The following is a 20,304-nucleotide window of genomic DNA, read 5'->3' as shown; positions in this document are numbered from 1 at the left end:
AAGTGGATCTGATAAATAAGGCGATCCCTCCACCTCTAGAATGGCGGTTAGATCTAAAACATGAATAGCCCGGAGGACAGGCAAGATTGACTATGGCGTCATCAGTATCTTGACATCTTAAAGCCACAACTTGAGAGTAGTACCATGCACAGCAATGCTTTTCCTACACATGTGCAGGTGTTGTGCTCCCTCCACCTCTTGCCCACTGGTAGTTACCAGGATGTCATTGCAGTGACTGGTGGTGTATCTCACAGTGCGCTTTTGCATTTCTTCCATTACTTCCTAGACGCAATACTACACCACATAAATCAACACATATAGATGCCCAGTGACAATCAGGAATTAGACCAGACAAAAATAGATTTCAACAGGTAAGCAAGGGTCCCACAGGTAATAGGGTGCATAGATGAGACACATGTGCCCATATGTCCACCATCCCGCATTGAATATATTTTTCGTAATAGAATAATTACACATTTCCTCAACATACAAGTAGTGTGTAACTCAAAGAACATCATAACAGATATTGTAGCCAAATACCCAGGAAGCACCCACGATGCATTAATTTTTGTGGTACAGTGGCCTACATCAAAGGTTAGAAAGAGGTGACTTTGATGATGGATACCTCCTAGGTAATTTTATCACCTGTTCCTAAACTTTTGTTAATGTCATTGAATGCCTGTAAGCATTCAACATCAACATCATATATCTCACAACAGGTGACAGTGCGTTTGCTCTGCATCCATGGATCCTCACACCATACCTGTTGCCCACCAACATCCATGGAAGGCAGTAGAAACACTGCACACAGGTGCACAAGGACAGTGATTGAGCGTACTTTCTGTATACTGAAATCACGCTTTAGATGCCTACATAAGAGTGATGGAGCTCTGCAGTATACGCCAGAGACAGTCTGTAAAATTGTGTCAACATGTGCCATGCTGCACAACATGGCCTGCAGGGATGGGCTGCCCATGGATGTGTCTGACACAGACTCTAAAGATGATGGACCGGGACCACCTGCCCAACAACTAAGGGATGGCAGCGCTGCAGCAGAGGGGAGAAGGCACCGGGTCCAGATTTCAAACAACTATTTCTGAAAGGTACGTACACACCAGCTAATCACATAGCTGTACAAAAGACATGAGTAATTGTGAATGCCAATGGGTGTTTAATTCTCACACATCCATTTGTTTAGTAGGACAACATGTCCACCAGTAACCTTTGTTTAATGACAGCAATGGAAAAATAAATGGGTTCCGTTACCAATAGAAAAAGAAATGTAAATGTATGTTGTTTGGGAAACTGTGAAATGTAATTTCCTGCCCCTGCGTGTCTTCCTGGCCAGAGGTGCCATTAGCCATCCCAAGGTTGCAGCTGCTACTCCTGCGCAACATAGGTGCATCTGTGGATGACATGCTGCTCCTGCTTAATAACTCACTATCAGTGCCACCAAGTCCAACATCCCAGAGTAACTGGTTTGTCTGCAATGTCTCAACTGCAGCTGGGATATTCTCCAAACCACAACCCACATCGCCGCAAAAGTGGCCCATTTCCACTTGTAGGCCAAGTGTGAGCTGACTCTGTCTATTGGTGGCATGAGCCAGCCTGTTGATAGCCCTGGTGAGACTGTCCATTTTATCGCCCCAGCTGCTCTCAATGTGCCTCTGGTTCTCTCTGTCCTTGACTCCTTGACCAGGTCTGCCACGGTGCTGGTGAGGGCATCCAGTTTTGCCTCATTGCCTATTCCGGACACGATGGGTCGGCCTGGAGGAGGGTTTTTATTTTTGTGCATTTTGGGCAGTGTGTAGAAATAAGGGACCTTCTCTTTGCCATTAGTTAGAAAATCATCTTCCTGTCTTGATATATATCCACTGGCCCCAGCATGGTCCACTAGGGACTGTATTTCTTGTGTAGGGTTAGTAGTCGACGGCATTCCGTTTGGTAGGCCAACTTATCCTGCTTTACCACTCCACCCCATTTATCCGCCTGTTTAATGACGATGTTATCACAATTCTTCAGATTATCCCAAGCCAGGTTCTCTCCTTGAACCCCTATCATGCTTTTGGGATTATTTTCTGAAAACCCTGGTACAAAACACAGAAACCTATTTACAAGACACTAAGGGGCAGATTTACAAGCCCCTTGCAACACTTTTACGATGCTGTTGTGTCACATTTGTGACGCAGTGGTGGCGTAAACAATGAGCCACTATGCAACATATTTACAATGTGACGCATCTAGTGAGATGCGTCATGTTGTAAAGCCCTGAGCTACATTATACCTGCATCAGGTATAATGTATGCAGGTAGGAGTTCCGTCGCAAGGAAGCCCCATAAAAGTGACGCAGTGAAATCTACAAGATTTCACTGAGTCATTTTTACGTCCCCGCTGCGTCAAAACTTTACGCCTCCTTGTAGTAGGTGAAAGGAGTGACGCAGCACAGTATGAATAGCGCACCCCTGAGCAGTGCTGGAGGTGCGTTGCGCTTGCGACATGACTCCAGCACTGTGTTAACCCTTACACCGACAGATGCGTCACGCATCTATCTATCCTTGCGCACTGATGCGCTGCATTGTAAATGCGGAGCATCCATGGTGGCGCAAGGTGTTTCTTGAGTCACGCAAAATAACTGACGCATCCCTGCTAATATGCAGGGATGCATCAGTTATTGTAAATCAGGCCCTCTGAGTTTACTCAACCTCCTAAAGGATATTACTGTGGATGAGACAACGATCCTGGTGAGCTTCGACATCGAAAGCCTTTATACCAGTATCCCTCAGAATGACACCCTGGAAGTGCTCAGAAAGGCTCTGAACTAGACAGAATGGATGTACACAACAACGAAACATGTTATCCTTGATTTCGCAACGTTAGCTCTTAAAAGAAACTACTTTGAATTTGAGGGGGATCTGTACCTCCAAACCGTCGGGACATCAATGGGAAGCACCTTCGCCCGAGTGTGGCAGGGCTTTACATCTTTGATTTTGAGAAGAAATATATATTAGGTGATGCCAACCCTTTCTCCTCACACATTGTGTTTTGGAAGAGATACATTGATGATGTCCTTGTCATTTGGCAAGGACCGAGTAACATCTTAATGGATTTCATCACATGGATCAACACTTGTCAAACTTGAGGTTCACCCACTCGATGGACCACAACACCATGGCGTTCCTTGACATCGTATTCACTAAGGAAATGGGAAACTGGAAACACGGACATACCACAAACCAAATGCGAAGAACAACTTGCTTAGGTTCGAGAGCTTTCACCCCAGGCCACTGAGGGAAAATCTGCCCTATGGACAGTACCTCAGATTAAGGTGCAATTGTAGCAAAGTCTCCGACTACCGAGACTAAGCAGCCGACCTCTCCCAAAAACTATCAGAGAGATAGTTAAAATATAAAATACTGATAAATATAAAATACTGATAAAATACTGAACACTTGCCAGACACGTGCACAGAACCAACATCGGGATGCCCTCCAAGAAGAAAAAAGAACCACGGTGATAAACATACCATTGACATGTGTTACAACATATAGCACGGTCTCCAACCAGGTGACACATTCTATAAACAAACACTGGGGGATTCTCCAGACAGGAACTGTTAGACCTGGCACCTTGGCGTGAGTCTCCCTTCAACTTTTTGTCGCTGTGCCTCATGTGTTTTGCTGGTGTTAGCTGCTCAGAGCACTGTGCCACTGCCAACCAGTGCCACAGTGCGAGTGCTCCCTATTTAAAATGTATATGTTGGTTGAATTCCATGATTGGTTTATTTGGTTTACTGTCAGACCCCAGTAAAGTGCACCAGGATTGCCCAGGGCTTGTAAATACAAATGCTGCTGGTGGGCTTGCAGCACTGGTTGTGCCACCCACAGAAGCGGCCTGGTAAAATGTATCTAAGGTCTGCCATTGCAGAACCTGCGTGCAGTCTGGTACTGTCATGCTGACTGGGCAAGTGCACCCACTTCCCAGTCCCTAAACCTTCCCTTAACTTCATATTAGTCACCCCTATGGTAGGCCCAAGGGCAGGGTGCATTGCAAGCATAAGGTGGGACAAGCCCTGATGTGTGTTGCATGTCCTAATAGTGAATTACAGCCATTTTCGTTTTTCACTATTGTAAGGATACCTGTTCTCCATAGGCAAGAATGGACTGTTAGAATTGTTACATCCTATGATCCTAACAGACCCAGGGAACATGGTAGAAATTCGAGTTTAGTATGCCTGAACTCAGAATAATAAAATACATCTTTTAGTAAAGCTTATTTTAATATTCTGTGTTTGCAAAAACCACTTTTAGAAAGTTGGTATTTGCTTGCCTGACCATTTCAGCCCATCTCTGCTATGATGTGTATCTGCCTGTCTGGTTGTGTGAGTGACAGGGCTGGGGAAACCCAGAGGGGCATGGCTAGGTAGCCTGGTGGTGAATAGGAATATTGGCAGTCAGATGGGTGGGAGGAGTACACCTGGGCTCTGAATAGGGTTGTGCTCTGCTACCACAATGCTGGCTCCACCTCCTGCGGAGCGGCTGATGTCTCTGCCCTGCACCCTGAATAGAAAGGCAGAGTCATGTCAACAGAGTGCTCAAGAACTGGTTTGGACTGGGCAAAGGCCCCTCTACCCCAGAGGAACAAAGGATTTAGGGGTATAAGTATTGGGACCCTGCTCCCAAGAGATCAGATCCTGCTGAAACAAGAAGAACCTCTGCCAGATGAGAAGGAACTGGAAAAGCTGTAGGAGGAGTACTGTCCCTGACCTGGGGGATTGGCCTGCAGTGGTTGCCTTGCTGCTGAAGGAGAGGAGAAAGACAACTAAAGACTTTGCTTCAACTTGTGCTTTTAAAAAGATCTCCAAGGGCTTGAACTGAGCTTGCCCCCTGAACGAAGTCCCCGGACCAGTGGACTTCATCCCCTGCTCCCCAGAGTCTTTTGGAAGTGCCTGCTGCTGTTGTTGGGCCTTCTGAGGGACTGCGTGTCACAAGGAGCTGGGAGCGCGACGCAAGGAAGAGAAGCGTGCCGCCGTCGGAGCTGTTGCCGTCGCATCTCTCAGAGAGTGTCGCCGCTGCAGCATCGCATCGAGCGGAAGCGTCTCGCACCATTCCGGAAGAGTATCGCAACACCGAAGAAGCATGTCACCATGGCAGCCATCGTACCTGTTGCATTGCACCGCATCGAGAGAAGAGTCTCGCATCGAGGAGGAAGCGTGTCGCCATCGCAGCCATCATAGTTGTCGCATTGCACCGCATCCAGAAAAGCGCCTCACATCCACGGAGAAGCGTGCCGCCGTCGGAGCCGCTGTCGTCGCATCTCGCAGAAGGGGTGTCACCGCTGCAGCATCGCATCGAGCGGAAGCGTCTCGCTACGTCGGAGAAGAGTGCCGCTGCCCAGGCCGCTGTCGTCGCATCTCGCCAAAGGTGACGCCGCTGTAGCTGACGCATCGAGTCGAGCCTTCTCGCAACATCGGAGAAGCGTAACGCATCTGGAAGATCCCGTCTTTATTTCTTTTGCACCAAGAACTTCAACGCATCTGCATCGCTGCAACACTTTTGTTGCCCTGCGTGTCGCATCTAAGGTACATTGACTTAAAGTGTCGCATTTAAGAACTTAAGAGAAACTAAGCAATCTTCTACCGACTAAGCAACCGTATTGTGTATTTTTAATCGTTTAATGGTCTTGTGATAATCCTATATAAAGAATCCTTATTTTTAATATAAATACCTGTGTGGTGTCCATTTGTAGTGTTGTCACTTGGTTACTGTATGTGTTCACAAATGCTTAACCTATAACGCTCTGAGATAAGCCTTGTCTGCTCGCGCCAAGCTACCTAGAGGGTGAGCAGGGGTTATTTTAGGAGTGTAACCCCTTACCCTGACTAGAGGAAAGGTTCCCTGCTTGTCACAAGTACCTACCTGTGCCAACCAGAGAACCCGGATTCTAACATTGGTGGTCAGCAGTGAGGATTCTGTATTTGCATTTGTGACTCATGTACAGTGATTGGTGAACACTACTTAGTGAGTGCAGACCTTAAACGCAACCAATACTTGTTGGTAGATTTCTGTTGGGACTGTCTATTTTTGAGCACTGCCAAGCTTTACCATGGTGGAAAAAGCAGCATCCATAGTCTCTGTTGTTACCGAATTCGAATGGGAAGAAGAGGAAATAGATAATTACACTGCCAAGCAGCTAAAGTTCTTTTGCAAGAAATGTAATGTTTCTACAACTGGATGTAAAAACAAGACACAGCTCTACAAGGCGCTGAGGGCCTGGGTAGAAGCAAGGAAAGCCACTGATGATGATAATGCAGAGGAACAACTGGTTGGGCCAGTGGGCTCAGGAGGAAGGAGGAGCCCTTCCTCTGCTGGTAGCAGTGTTTCTAGGAAAAGTAGGAGCTGGCAGATAGAAGAGAGGGTAGGATGCACGAAATGGAAATGGCAAAGCTCAAATTGAATGGGCAGCTGGAGCTAGAGAGCAAAAAGCTGGCTCTGGAAGAGAGAAGAATACAAATGGAGCATGAAACAAAGTTGAGGGAATTAGGTCTGAAAGCTAAGAGTTTAGAGTCTCCTCCCTCTGGTGGCAGCACACCGTCAGTGCAGACAAAATCAAGGGTGTACATACCCAAGGATGTGGTTAAGGAATTCTTCAAGAATGATGACATAGGGCAGTGGTTTAAGGCCTATGAGGTAGCCATGTCTTCCCACCGGGTCCCTGAGAAGGATTGGGGAGCGGGATTGTGGGGACGGTTCCTTAGTGAGGGGCGGGATACACTGCTGGATTTGCCTTCAGATGATTATAATTCCTATCCCCATATGAAGGCTGCTTTGATGTCTAGGTATGGGTTGACCCCTGAGTTGTATAGGCAAAGGTTCAGGGGTTGCACCAAGATTCCAAACAGTACGTATGTTGAGTATGTGACTTTTTTTGAAGAGCACTGGATGGTTGGGTGAAGGGTAGCAAAGTTAATGATTTTCAAGGGCTTCTTGATTTAATGGCATGGGAGCACTTTTCTAGTAATTGTTTTCCTGAGCTACGCCAGCACCTGATTGATAGTAGGCTGACTAACCCTAGGAAGCTTGCTGAGGAGGCGGACCGCTGGGTCAGTACCAGGGTCCACAAGGGTCAAGTGGGAGATTCTGCCAAAGGTGGGCAGGGTCCCCAGCGAGAGAGTGGGGGGGACAAGGGTAAACATAGGGAGTTCCAGAAGAGGTCCCAAAGTACTCCCCGAGGGAACCAAGGGAAAGGTTCTCAGCCTCCCCCACTACAGAAGCCGACCGGGGCCCCGACAGGTACACCTGTTCAGAAGGGGCCCATCAGATGTTATAAGTGTGGTAACCTGGGGCATTTTGCCTCTGATGTGAAGTGTCCATTGTTTGGTAAACCAGCACCCACTGGTGCTCCATCCCGGCAGGTGACTAGTGTAGCCCTGGGGGAGGAGATGAGTGTCCAAGGTGGGTGGGGTCCCTCAGAGATGTCCCTTGTCTCATTAGGAGACTGTCAAGTGGTCCCCCAAACCCAGCTGCCTGAGAACACAACAGGCAGTGGGTGACCATAAATGGCCATAGGGTTGAAGCTCTCAGAGACACAGGAGCCAGTGTGACGGCTGTCAAGCGCCACCTGGTGTCTCAGGAGCAGGTTGTCCCAGGAGCATTCTATCCGGTCGCTGCTGCCAACAACACCGAGAGTCACTGCCCAGTGGCTCAGGTTCCCTTTCAGTGGGGGGGGGTCTCTGGTACTCTTCAGGTAGCTGTGAGGCCCGCCATGCCTGTAGACTGTCTGTTAGGGAACGACTTGGAGAGCTCACCTTGGGCTAAGGTGGAGCGGAGTGCTCACCTGGAGATGTTGGGTATGCCGGATTGGGCGTGTGTCACCACACGGTCCATGGCAGCCAGTAGAGGTACTCAAGAGGTCCTGGAGCCTGAGAGGGAGGCCCAGGGACCGACCTTAAAGAGAAGGAGCAGGGGGCGCGGGAAACCGGCCCCTGAAGTTCCCTTGGTCCAGGAGGGAGCAGACCTTGAGGGGGATGCCCTGGAACCTACAGGGGAACAGATAACTGAACTGGGGGACCTGCCTGAGCTGACCCATTGGCAGCAAGAAGGAGGACCCTCCAGGGAGGAATTCTGCAGGGAGCAGAAAGAATGCCCTTCTCTTGTGGGTATGCGACAGCAGGCTGCAGACCAGGCCAACGGTGATCAGTCTGGAACACACTTCATTTACTGGGAGAACGACCTCCTGTATTCTGAGCCTAAGGTTGCTGAGCCTGGGTCAGCCCGTGTGCTGGTGGTACCCCAGCGCTTCAGAGCCTTCCTAATGGGGCTGGCTCACGATGTGCCATTAGCGGGACATTTGGGGCAGGACAAGACCTTTGAAAGGCTTGTCACCCACTTCTTTCGGCCCCAAATGCGCAGGAGTTCAGATACTCATTGCAGAACATGCCAAACTTGCCAGGCAAGTGGGAAGAGTGGAAGGAAGCAGAAGGCTCCACTCCAACCATTCCCTGTGGTCGGTACCCCATTCCAGCGAGTGGGGATTGACATTGTAGGGCCACTGGACCCCAGGAACCGCGATGGGCAATAGGTTCATCCAGGTCCTGGTGGACCATGCCACCCGGTACCCGGAAGCCATCCCTCTGAGGACAGTGACGGCCCCTGTGGTGGGACGTGTGCTGATGGGAATTTTCTCCCGAGTGGGATTCCCTCTAGAGGTGGTGTCTGACCGAGGTACCCTTTTTTATATCTAAATATATGAAATCCCTTTGGCAAGAGTGTGGTGTAACCTACAAGTTCACCACACCTTACCGCCCCCAAGAAAATGGGTCGGTTGAGAGATTCAACCGAACCCTAAAAGGCATGATAATGGGTTTTGAGGAACCCATGAGGCGTAAGTGGGACGTCCTCTTACCATGCCTTCTCTTTGCTTACAGAGAGGTGCCACAGAAGTCTCTAGGGTTCAGTCCCTTTGAGCTTCTGTACGGACACCCAGTGAGAGGACCTCTAAGTCTGGTCAAGGAAGGCTGGGAGCAATCTCCCCGGAAACCTCCCAAAATGTATATAGCTACATGCTGGCCTTCAGAAACCAGACTAGGCGTTTCAGGGAACTTGCTGAGGCAAACCTGGAAGCCAGCCAGGAGGAGATAAAGCGGTGGTACGACCAGAATGCCACTCTGGTAGAGCTTCAGCCTGGACAGAAGGTATGGGTCTTGGCCCCCGTGGAGCTGTGTGCGCTCCAGGATAAGTGGACCGGTCCCTTTGAGGTTGTGGAGTGCAAGAGTCCTGTTACCTACTTGGTGGACCTGAAGTCTCCTAGGAACCCCTTAAGGGTCCTACATGTCAACCGCCTCAAGCCCCACTTGGAGCGGTCCCAAGTGGGCATGCTCTTAGCGACAGATGCTGGGATGGAGGAGGAGACCGAGCCTCTTCCTGACCTCCTGTCAGTCAAGGAGCAAGATGGGTCAGTGGATGGTGTCATCCTCTCTTCCGCCCTGACCCCTGAGCAACAGAATGATTGTCGCCAGCTGCTGGGACAATTTTCTGATCTGTTTTCCCTGGTTCCCGGTGTCACTGATTGGTGCGTCCATGATGTGGACACTGGGGATAGTGCACCTGTGAGGCACAAGGACTACAGGGTGACTAACAGGGTAAGGGCCTGCATCAAGGAGGAGGTCTCCAAGATGTTTGCCCTTGGGATAATTGAGTCCTCAAGCAGTCCTTGGGCCAGCCCAGTGGTCTTGGTCCCAAAGGCTGCAGCGCCGGGAGCCACACCCGAACTCCGGTTCTGTGTGAACTACAGAGGACTCAATTCGGTCACTAGGACTGACGCACACCCCATCCCCAGAGCTGATGAGCTCATAGATCGGCTAGGGGCTGCCAACTACCTCAGCACGTTTGATCTAACGTCTGGGTATTGGCAGATGGCCTTGACCGAGGGGGCCAAAGAGAGGTCAGAATTTTCCACCCCTGATGGGCATTACCAGTTCCGGGTTATGCCCTTTGGGATGAAAAATGCCCCTGCCACCTTCCAGAGGTTGGTCAACCAGGTGTTGGTTGGGCTGGATTCGTTCAGTGCAGCCCACCTGGATGACATTGCAGTGTTCAGCTCCACGTGGGAGGAACACCTGCGCCACCTCTGGGAAGCGTTGATGGCGCTGCGGAGGGCAGGCCTCACGATCAAGGCGAGTAAGTGCCAGATCGGGCAGGGTTCAGTGGTGTACTTGGGGCACCAAGTTGGGAGTGGCCAGGTGGCACCCTTTCAACCCAAGATAGAAACCATCCTGAATTGGGAGTCGTCCAAAACCCAGACAGAGGTGAGAGCCTTCCTAGGTTTCACCGGGTACTACAGGAGGTTTGTCAAGGGGTATGGCAACATTGTTGCCCCCTTGACAGCGCTGACTTCAAGGAAGCAGCCCAGGAAGGTGATCTGGACTGACACCTGTCAGAAATCTTTTTAGGCCCTGAAAGCTGCTATGTGCACAGCGCCCGTGCTTTTGGCTCCCAACTTCACCAAAGAGTTTATCGTCCAGACAGACGCTTCAGAGCATGGTGTGGGGGCTGTTCTTTCATAGAATAATGAAGAGGGCCTAGATCAACCTGTAGCCTTTATTAGCAGGAGGTTACTACCACGGGAACAGAGATGGAGTGCTATTGAGCGTGAGGCATTTGCTGTGGTATGGGCGCTGAAGAAGCTAAGACCCTACCTGTTTGGGTCTCACTTCCGGGTTCAGACAGACCACAGCCCCCTCAGATGGTTGATGCATATGAGGGGTGAGAATCCAAAGCTGTTGAGGTGGCCCATTTCCCTACAGGGTATGGATTTCACGGTGGAACATCGCCCTGGTACAGATCACGCCAATGCTGACGGTCTGTCCAGATTTTTCCGCCTTAGTGATGAGGAACTCCCTGGGGTAGGGTAGTTCTCCCCACCTTTCAGCTGGAGGGGACACGTGTTAGACCTGGCACCTTGGCGTGAGTCTCCCTTCCACTTTTTGCCGCTGTGCCTCATGTGTTTTGCTGGTGTTAGCTGCTCAGAGCACTATGCCACTGCCAACCAGTGCCACAGTGCGAGTGCTCCCTATTTAAAATGTATATGTTGGTTGAATTCCATGATTGGTTTATTTGGTTTACTGTCAGACCCCAGTAAAGTGCACCAGGAGTGCCCAGGGCTTGTAAATACAAATGCTGCTGGTGGGCTTGCAGCACTGGTTGTGCCACCCACAGAAGCGGCCTGGTAAAATTTATCTAAGGTCTGCCATTGCAGAACCTGCGTGCAGTCTGGTACTGTCATGCTGACTGGGCAAGTGCACCCACTTCCCAGTCCCTAAACCTTCCCTTAACTTCATATTAGTCACCCCTATGGTAGGCCCAAGGGCATGGTGCATTGTAAGCATAAGGTGGGACAAACCCTGATGTGTGTGGCATGTCCTAATAGTGATTTACAGCCATTTTCGTTTTTCACTATTGTAAGGATACCTGTTCTCCATAGGCCAGAATGGGCTGTTAGAATTGTTACATCATATGATCCTAACAGACCCAGGGAACATGGTAGAAATTCGAGTTTAGTATGCCTGAACTCAGAATAATAAAATACATCTTTAAGTAAAGTTTATTTTAATATTCTGTGTTTGCAAATACCACTTTTAGAAAGTTGGTATTTGCTTGCCTGACCATTTCAGCCCGCCTCTGCTATGATGTGTATCTGCCTGTCTGGTTGTGTGAGTGACAGGGCTGGGGAAACCCAGAGGGGCAGGGCTAGGTAGCCTGGTGGTGAATAGGAAGATTGGCAGTCAGATGGGTGGGAGGAGTACACCTGGGCTCTGAATAGGGTTGTGCTCTGCTACCACAATGCTGGCTCCACCTCCTGCAGAGTAGCTGATGTCTCTGCCCTGCACCCTGAATAGAAAGGCAGAGTCATGTCAACAGAGTGCTCAAGAACTGGTTTGGACTGGGCAAAGGCCCCTCTACCCCAGAGGAACAAAGGAATTAGGCGTATAAGTATTGGGACCCTGCTCCCAAGAGATCAGATCCTGCTGAAACAAGAAGAACCTCTGCCAGAGGAGAAGGAACTGGGAAAGCTGTAGGAGGAGTACTGTCCCTGACCTGGGGGATTGGCCTGCAGTGGTTGCCTTGCTGCTGAAGGAGAGGAGAAAGACTACTAAGGACTTTGCTTCAACTTGTGGTTTTAAAAAGATCTCCAAGGGCTTGAACTGAGCTTGCCCCCTGAACGAAGTCCCAGGACCAGTGGACTTCATCCTCAGCTCCCCAGAGTCTTTTGGAAGTGCTTGCTGCTGTTGTTGGGCCTTCTGAGGGATTGCGTGTCGCAAGGAGCTGGGAGCGCGACGCAAGGAAGAGAAGCGTGCCGCCGTCGGAGCTGTTGCCGTCGCATCTCGCAGAGAGTGTCGCCGCTGCAGCATCGCATCGAGCGGAAGCGTCTCACACCATTCCGGAAGTGTCTCGCAACGCCGAAGAAGTGTGTCGCCATCGCAGCCATTGTGGCTGTCGCATTGCACCGCATCGAGAGAAGAGTCTTGCATCGAGGAGGAAGCGTGTCGCCATCGCAGCCATCGTAGTTGTCGCATTGCACCGCATCCAGAAAAGCGCCTCGCATCCACGGAGAAGCGTGCCGCCGTCGGAGCCGCTGTCATCGCATCTCGCAGAAGGGGTGTCGCCGCTGCAGCATCGCATCGAGCGGAAGCGTCTCGCCACGTCGGAGAAGAGTGCCGCTGCCAAGGCCGCTGTCGTCGCATCTCGTCAAAGGTGACGCCGCTGTAGCTGACGCATCGAGTCGAGCCTTCTCGCAACATCGGAGAAGCGTAACGCATCTGGAAGATCCCGTCTTTATTTCTTTTGCACCAAGAACATCAACGCATCTGCATCGCTGCAACACTTTCGTTGCCCTGCGTGTCGCATCTAAGGTACATTGACTTAAAGTATTGCATTTAAGAACTTAAGAGAAACTAAGCAATCTTCTACCAACTAAGCAACCGAATTGTGTATTTTTAATTGTTTAATGGTCTTGTGATAATCCTATATAAAGAATCCTTATTTTTAATTAAAAAAACCTGTGTGGTGTCCATTTGTAGTGTTGTCACTTGGTTACTGTATGTGTTCACAAATGCTTAACCTATAACGCTCTGAGATAAGCCTTGTCTGCTCGCGCCAAGCTACCTAGAGGGTGAGCAGGGGTTATTTTAGGAGTGTAACCCCTTACCCTGACTAGAGGAAAGGTTCCCTGCTTGTCACAAGTACCTACCTGTGCCAACCAGAGAACCCGAATTCTAACAGGAACCCTACACTGGGAAAAACCCTTATTTTCCTTCAGAAAGGCAAGGAGTCTTAAAGACACACTGGTAACCACCCGTCCCAGAAAAAGAGCACAAGATAAGACATCCACTGTCTCGAACACATGGGGCCTACCTAACATTATGGGCAACTTCCCCTGCGGCAATTGCAGTGTGTGCCATCTAACTACTGCAACAAAAACTCTGAACCTTGAACCTGGGAAGGTTTGGACAAACGGGCACACACTAACTGAAACAGTATGAAAGTTGTCTACCTTATAACATGCCCATGCGGCCTACGATATGTTGGTATGACTGGAAGAAAAATCAAACAAAGGATATGTGAACATGGTAGCACAGTCAGGTGCAAAGAAGTGACAACTAAAATGACTGAGCACTTCCTCCAGGCCAACCACACTACAAATGACATAAAAATGAACAGTTATAGAACAAATCAGAACCAACAAACAGACTCAGCAATGCTTATTTGAAAAAGAGCGATGTTGTGTACATATATTGTCTTCACACAAGAATGGGTTAAATGATAATATCCCGTGGAATTCTGTGAAACAGAGATAAAATTCCCATTGGCCCCTTCTTCTACGTGAAACAGAAAGTTTTTCGCCCTGCCTTCCACCACTACTACTTTTGCAGACTATGTCCCCTAGAACTTGGTAATGCCACTTATATAGAGGGATACATTTATTTATTTATTTTATTTATTTAGCGATTTGTAAAGTGCCTGGTGACCCGAAGGCATCCCAGCGCTATGTTGTTTGTGAAAACCAGAGGAGATAAGAGGAAAAAGGAGGGGACTTTATTTTGGGAATAGGAGCGTTTTCAGTTTTTTCCTGAAAATCCGATAGCTGGGAGTGAGTTCCACCCGGCGGATGCCTTCACGGAGAAGCGCCGGCCACCGGTACGTGTCTTCCTGTATCTGGGAATATTGGCCAGATGCTCATTCTCCGAGCGAAGGGACCTAGGGGCCCTGTAGGGAGTGACCAGGTCACTCAGGATAGCAGGGCCGCAACCATTCAGCAGTTTATGTGCAGTACACAGGGCCTTAAATTCGACCCTTTGACGAACTGGGAGCCAGTGTAAGGCCTTAATTGCTGGTTTGGCTGATACTCTGGAGGGGAGGTTCATCAGTAGTCGGGCGGCTGCATTCTGTGTGCGTTGTTGTTTAGCCATGGTAGCCTCTGGAGCTCCCAGGTATACCATGTTGCTGTAGTCCAACCGCGCAAGGATCAGACCTTGGACTAGGAGTTGAGCACCATACAACCAGTTGTAAGGAATGAGATCAACGCATCTTCAATTATCAGATCATGACACTACAACACACCTATTTGTTAACAGTCTGTTTAATTACTGACTGCTTGTTCTAAAAAGTTTTGGGACATTTTTACATTCTCCTTGAATGTTCTTAACAACTCAGGCAATATTTACAAATTGGCTTTGAAGCTGTTTTCCATTGCACATTGTAATGAAGTTGACCTGCCCTTAACCAAACCCCTTTTACGTCACCACGTGATCGCGCAAATATGTCACTTGTCACGTCTAAGGAAATACACCGCCACCTTTCCGGGTTAAAAACCATGGGGATGCTCACCGAGGGATCCTCGGGACTCCGTGCAGGGCGTCTACCTAGGTTGAGATACGGGCAGCATGGTTTGACGAAGTGAATATACCTCTCAAGTCTTTGTATAGGTCCTGAAGAAAACCTAGTAATATCACTAACATGTTGAAACATGTAGACCACCACGATCACCATTTTATATAGATACCGCAGGTCAAATTAACCTACTCTGGTATCACACCTTGGTTTTAATCTTGTCTTATTGCTCCATATTAAAAATGTAGGGAGTACAATAAAGACAATTTTAAACTCACTTTTTCACCCACCTGCACCATCGTTGCGAATAACCTGCTCTACTCTAATCAGGTGTTGAAGCACACCCGGGTAGCATTCGGCTACTCGTGTGGGACCCCTATGATGAAGCATGTCACCAACTAGGTTGGTGAGTGAGGGGTCTTTTTTTAAAAGGAATACTTTTTCCTTTTTTCACCCTCGTTGATTTCCTCTTTCTTCGGGGTATACTCCTTCTTTTGTTTAAAGTTTATATCATAAGGGGACTGAGAGTATCCCTTTAGTTGAAACCCTTTCTCTCTAATTGTTTAATATGGTGCAGGTGGTTTGCCAAGTTTGGGGGTTCAATTGTCAATGGTAATAATGCAGGAACTTTACAAACCTTGAAACTGTCCTCTTCTTAATGTACCTTTATTTGGAGAAGCTTCCCCTTATATTTGTCAAGTATTTGACTATTCATGGCAGATTGAATTACTAGATGATTGAAGTAGAGTTTGAGGTTAAACGTTAAATATTATGCTCTGTTAATAATATGTCAGATCTGTGGTTAAGCATTTCTCCTTCTCAGGACCTCTTAACCTCAAATCAGTATTGGTGCTGATCTCCCAGTCTGCTTTCCTGGTGCTCCTTCTCACTTGTGCATGCACTACACATTCTGGGGTATATTTATGAAAATCTTGGCAAAGAGCAGCACAGCAAGTCACCTAGCAGTGCTGCCCTGCATCACAGGGAAAGGGCAGGAATGTGCCAAGTTTATCCAATACGGCACATTCCTGTCCTCTTCCATTGCACTGGTACCATTTTGGCAGCAAAGCTCCAACACAGACACCTTTGCAGCATAGTGCAAAGGTGCCTGTGTTGTATGCAGGATAGTTTTTGTTTTGTGAATAAAGGGTCACCTTCTTGTACAAAAACAATCCGAAGAGGCTTTCTCCTCTTTCAATATATGTTGCAGAATTCAGCACACATAGAAAGAGGATAAAACGAGGAGAAATAAAAATATTTCTCCCCTTAACTCCTGCCCTGGGAAGGTATAAGATTTAGATGCATTCCCACGTTTTCAAGTCCTTGTAAATCTGAGAATGCGTCAAAACTCAAAATACTACCACAAGGCCCACGGAATGCCTACCAAGGGCAGCGGAAGGCAATTCAGCAATTTGTGCTGTGTTGCCTTACTCCAGATTTATGAAGCCACTTAGAGCCACATAAAGTGGCTTTGCGTGGCTTCATAAATCTGTTGTAGAGGTTTGCGTTGCGCATGTACCACAATGCGTGGTACAAGCATGACGCAAATCTCTCATAAATAGGCCCCTTCATCTCTCCCGCCCAACACTGTGTTCCAAATCAACAACCCATGCATGTTAGAGAGTTTTAGAGACATCTCCTCCACAGTCTTGGACCATCTACTTTCTTATCCTGCACCTCCGAGTTCTGCAACCATATAAATGATCTCAGCCTTCAATCTATCTGCGCCATATGGTCACAGGACTACTATTTCATATGAAATCCCCCTACACTGTGCAATGTAGCAGGTTCCTTATCCCACTGCTAAGTCAGAAGCTCGCAAATGACCCTAGGATTTTAGCAAGCTACTGATAAACACATTGACCTTTTGAATCCTTCATGTATTCACACCATACACCATTTTAGAAAAGGATTAAGATGTATATGCTGGTTTAGAATTACATCATGCTCTCTTATGAGAGCAAAAGGTTCAATTTCCTGGTACTTGGGTATAACTTAAAAAGACAACACTAACTATTGGCTTAGAAGAGAATTTCCTAGGTCCAGTTCACTGGACCGGCATGAGGGATTGACGCAGCAGGCATGAGAATGGGCGGCACATTTGTACTGTAATTGTACTGTAGCTGCCCTGTTTTATTTTGTTGGAAGAATAAAAGTCTATTTTTTTGGTCAGAAAAAGAACAAATGTCTTGCAAAACCTAGTCTCTCGTAGCACTTGTCTAAGTCTCAGTAATATTCCAAATAGTATGAATTTCTACTTTAAGCATTTAAAACAAATGCACTTAAAACGAGTTGTCACCAGACCCACACACACAGCATCACACTTCCCATATTTCCTTTAAATAAGTTCAGAAAAAAGCAAGTGATTCTAAACAACAAAAGGTTAATTTATGAAAGTACATGTAAATTGTAAGAGAACATTTTTAAGGTAAAGAAGAGCAAACATGGCTTGATGACAAGATGATTTGTAAGTGGTTGAAAAATGCAAACCAGTTAATGTATAGCTCACTGGAAGTAGGACTCGGTAGATTAACTCTTCATAAAAAAATGTGCATATTTACTAATCTTTCATTCAACGCTGGGTAGCAAGCAAAGGTGCTGCATGGCATGAAAAGAAAGGGAGCAGAAATGCTCCATACTTACAAATAAATTGATCTTTCTCCATGCCCTGGCACACTGTTTGCTACACCATAGTAACAGGTAGGATTTTTTCAACAGGAAAAGATATCTTATGTAACGTAATGTAGTGCAAAGCGCTGCACTGGATTACATTGCTTACAAAATTCATGCAAGGTGGTGCCTATGCCTTCTTGCATGTCTTTGGAAATATTGCTGAATCTTTTGCATTTCTCTTGTGTCACCTTGTAAGATGCAAGGAGAATGCAATGGCTTGATAAATGTGGGCTTAAGTGTACCTTGATATAGGATGATAGGTGATCGGATCTACCAAACACATACATTAATAGATGGACTACAAACAACTTCTCCATGGGTAAAATACATCTTTGAAATTAAATTCTAAATTTCAGAAATTCAGCCGCAATATATTATTTCTCTTTTTGTGCACATGAGAAATCTGTTCTCAAAAATTGTCTGTCTTTCTTTCCTAGAAGTTTACTCAGTCTGGATTGATCCTTCAAAACAACTGGACCCATGTGACAGAGTTCATCCTCTTAGGACTTACAGATGACCCAGTACTGCAGATTCCTCTTTTTGTGTTCTTCCTTGTGGTCTATATTATTACCATGGGAGGCAATATAGGGATCATGATATTGATCATGTTGACTCCTCGCCTTCATACACCCATGTACTTCCTTCTCTGCAATTTATCCTTTGTTGATATCTGTTATTCCTCAGTCACAACTCCCAACATGGTCATCAACTTTCTATCAAAAAGAAAAGTAATTTCATTTACTGGGTGTGTCACACAGATGTTTGTATTTTTTTGCATGGGAAGTACCGAGGTGTTCCTCTTGACAGTGATGGCCTACGATCGTTACATAGCTATTTGTAATCCGTTGCTGTACTCTGCCATCATGAACATTAGGACCTGCATTTACTTTATGGTTTTTATATATTCAATTGCTGTTATAAATGCAATGACAAATGCCATCTTCACTTTCACCTTACCCTTCTGCAATTCAAATAAGATCACACATTTTTATTGTGATGTTCCTCCAGTCATGAAGCTCTCTTGCTCTGATACCACCATTAATGAGAAGGTGCTGATGGGCACAGCTGGTGGCCTGATTTTAATAAGCCTTATCATCATCCTTATTTCTTATGCTTTTATTGTGTCTGCCATTCTCAAAATAAAGTCCTCAGAGGGAAGATGGCGGGCCTTCAGCACATGTTCATCACACTTTGTTTGTGTTACCTTATTTTTTGGAACTCTTGTCTTCATGTATGTCCAGCCCACATCTAACCATTCCATGGCCAAAGACAGAGTGGCATCAGTGTTCTATGCAGTAATAATTCCCATGTTGAATCCCCTCATATACAGCCTGAGAAACAAGGAGGTCAAAGGGGCACTGTCAAAATTGATGAATATAATCTTTACCTGAAGTCCAAGGCACCTACTTTGGTTCCTCTTCAAATGTTGCAATTTCAAATCCACTCTTGCCCTGAACATTGTTACTGCCTTGCAAAGAATAATTGGTTCATCCAACACCGAGACTTCCATTTAATGTCTAAGTGGGCATGGAAATGATTCTATGGTTCCTACATTCATATATGGCTGTTGGATTAGGATCCACTGAAACAGGGTAAAATGATATACAAGTTGCAATTAAAAACAGAAGCAGAAAACGATTAATCTTTGTTGTACATGCATGTTCTTTTGAGAATATTGTTTTAGATCACATCCAGGCATTGCATAGGTTATACATGCAATAGAATAAAATGCATAAACCAAGTCTATGGTTGCAAAATACTGTTTTCTGAACTAGAGTCTAGTTGGCAGCAATGTGTGTATTAAGCAGTCATATAACAAACTTTGAATGATTTGTATCTGTACACTCATTAGCTAGACACAACTGACATATTCATTTCAATTTACTCCATATCTCTATTATAGACTACCTCTGGGATGGAAGTTAAAGAGAAAAACATTGAAGTTGCATGTTTAATTTTTAACCAGATCTTGCATGGAGATTCATATTATTGCCATCCTTTGTACGACTTTGTGAAATCATGGTCACTGCTATCGGGAGTCCAAGGGTGAGCAGCTCTCCTTTATTGCATGGCCTATGACCTATGGATGGGGGAAAAAGGTAACAATTTCAACACTTCACTGTTTTGATTGCGCCTATCAGATAATCTCAGAATCTTCCACACGGTAGCCCAACACCCGGCGCAATCAAAACACTTTAACACAGCACCTTTAGAAAAGGGTTTTATTTTACAAAATGCATGGACTCTCTCTCGTTCAAATAAGGCTTGGGATTTATTTTACACAATGCTGTCTAACAAAAGCTTTCCCATATGTCAAATGCCAAAGATTATAGATATGTGTTTATATGCAAGCAATAATAACACACTTGATAAATATAATGCATGAATAATACTGATGAATAAACAAGCAGCAAATAATATGAGATAAGACTCAAGCAAATATACTGGACGTCCTGCAAGAGATCAGAAAGCTATATACATATATACATCAAATGAGAACTTTGAAGGTGCACCTTGCCGCACTCATACATCACAAAGAAAACACACTCACTCACACATCAAATGATCACAGCCACTGGCTCACATCACAATGACAATAATCAAATCTCAATACATCACCTGGTGCAAAACACCCCATCTCAGACTGGGGAAATAAACAGCCGTGATTGAGAGCCTTCAGCAACCAAATGGCATACTCCGAGATAGACGCGTCCGCCCTCGCTCGGATTCCAAACTTCCGGTTTCC

At 46.7% G+C, this 20,304-nt stretch overlaps 1 protein-coding gene across 1 annotated transcript in view; it reads left to right on the top strand.

Annotated features, from left to right (window-relative positions):
• Nucleotides 1-18,949, top strand: part of LOC146853893 (olfactory receptor 8U9-like) — a 90,728-nt gene extending 71,779 nt beyond the window's left edge. The window contains exon 2 of the mRNA XM_085650961.1: nt 17,996-18,949. Within this exon, the coding sequence (XP_085507087.1) occupies nt 17,996-18,949 (954 nt within the window). The remainder of the gene's footprint in view (nt 1-17,995) is intronic.
• The last annotated feature ends 1,355 nt before the right edge of the window (nt 18,950-20,304 follow it).

The sequence above is a fragment of the Triturus cristatus genome, chromosome 4_1 (genome assembly GCF_964204655.1).
Source record: "Triturus cristatus chromosome 4_1, aTriCri1.1, whole genome shotgun sequence".
In the NCBI taxonomy this organism is placed as follows: domain Eukaryota; kingdom Metazoa; phylum Chordata; class Amphibia; order Caudata; family Salamandridae; genus Triturus; species Triturus cristatus.
This window is presented reverse-complemented; position numbering and strand designations above follow the sequence as displayed.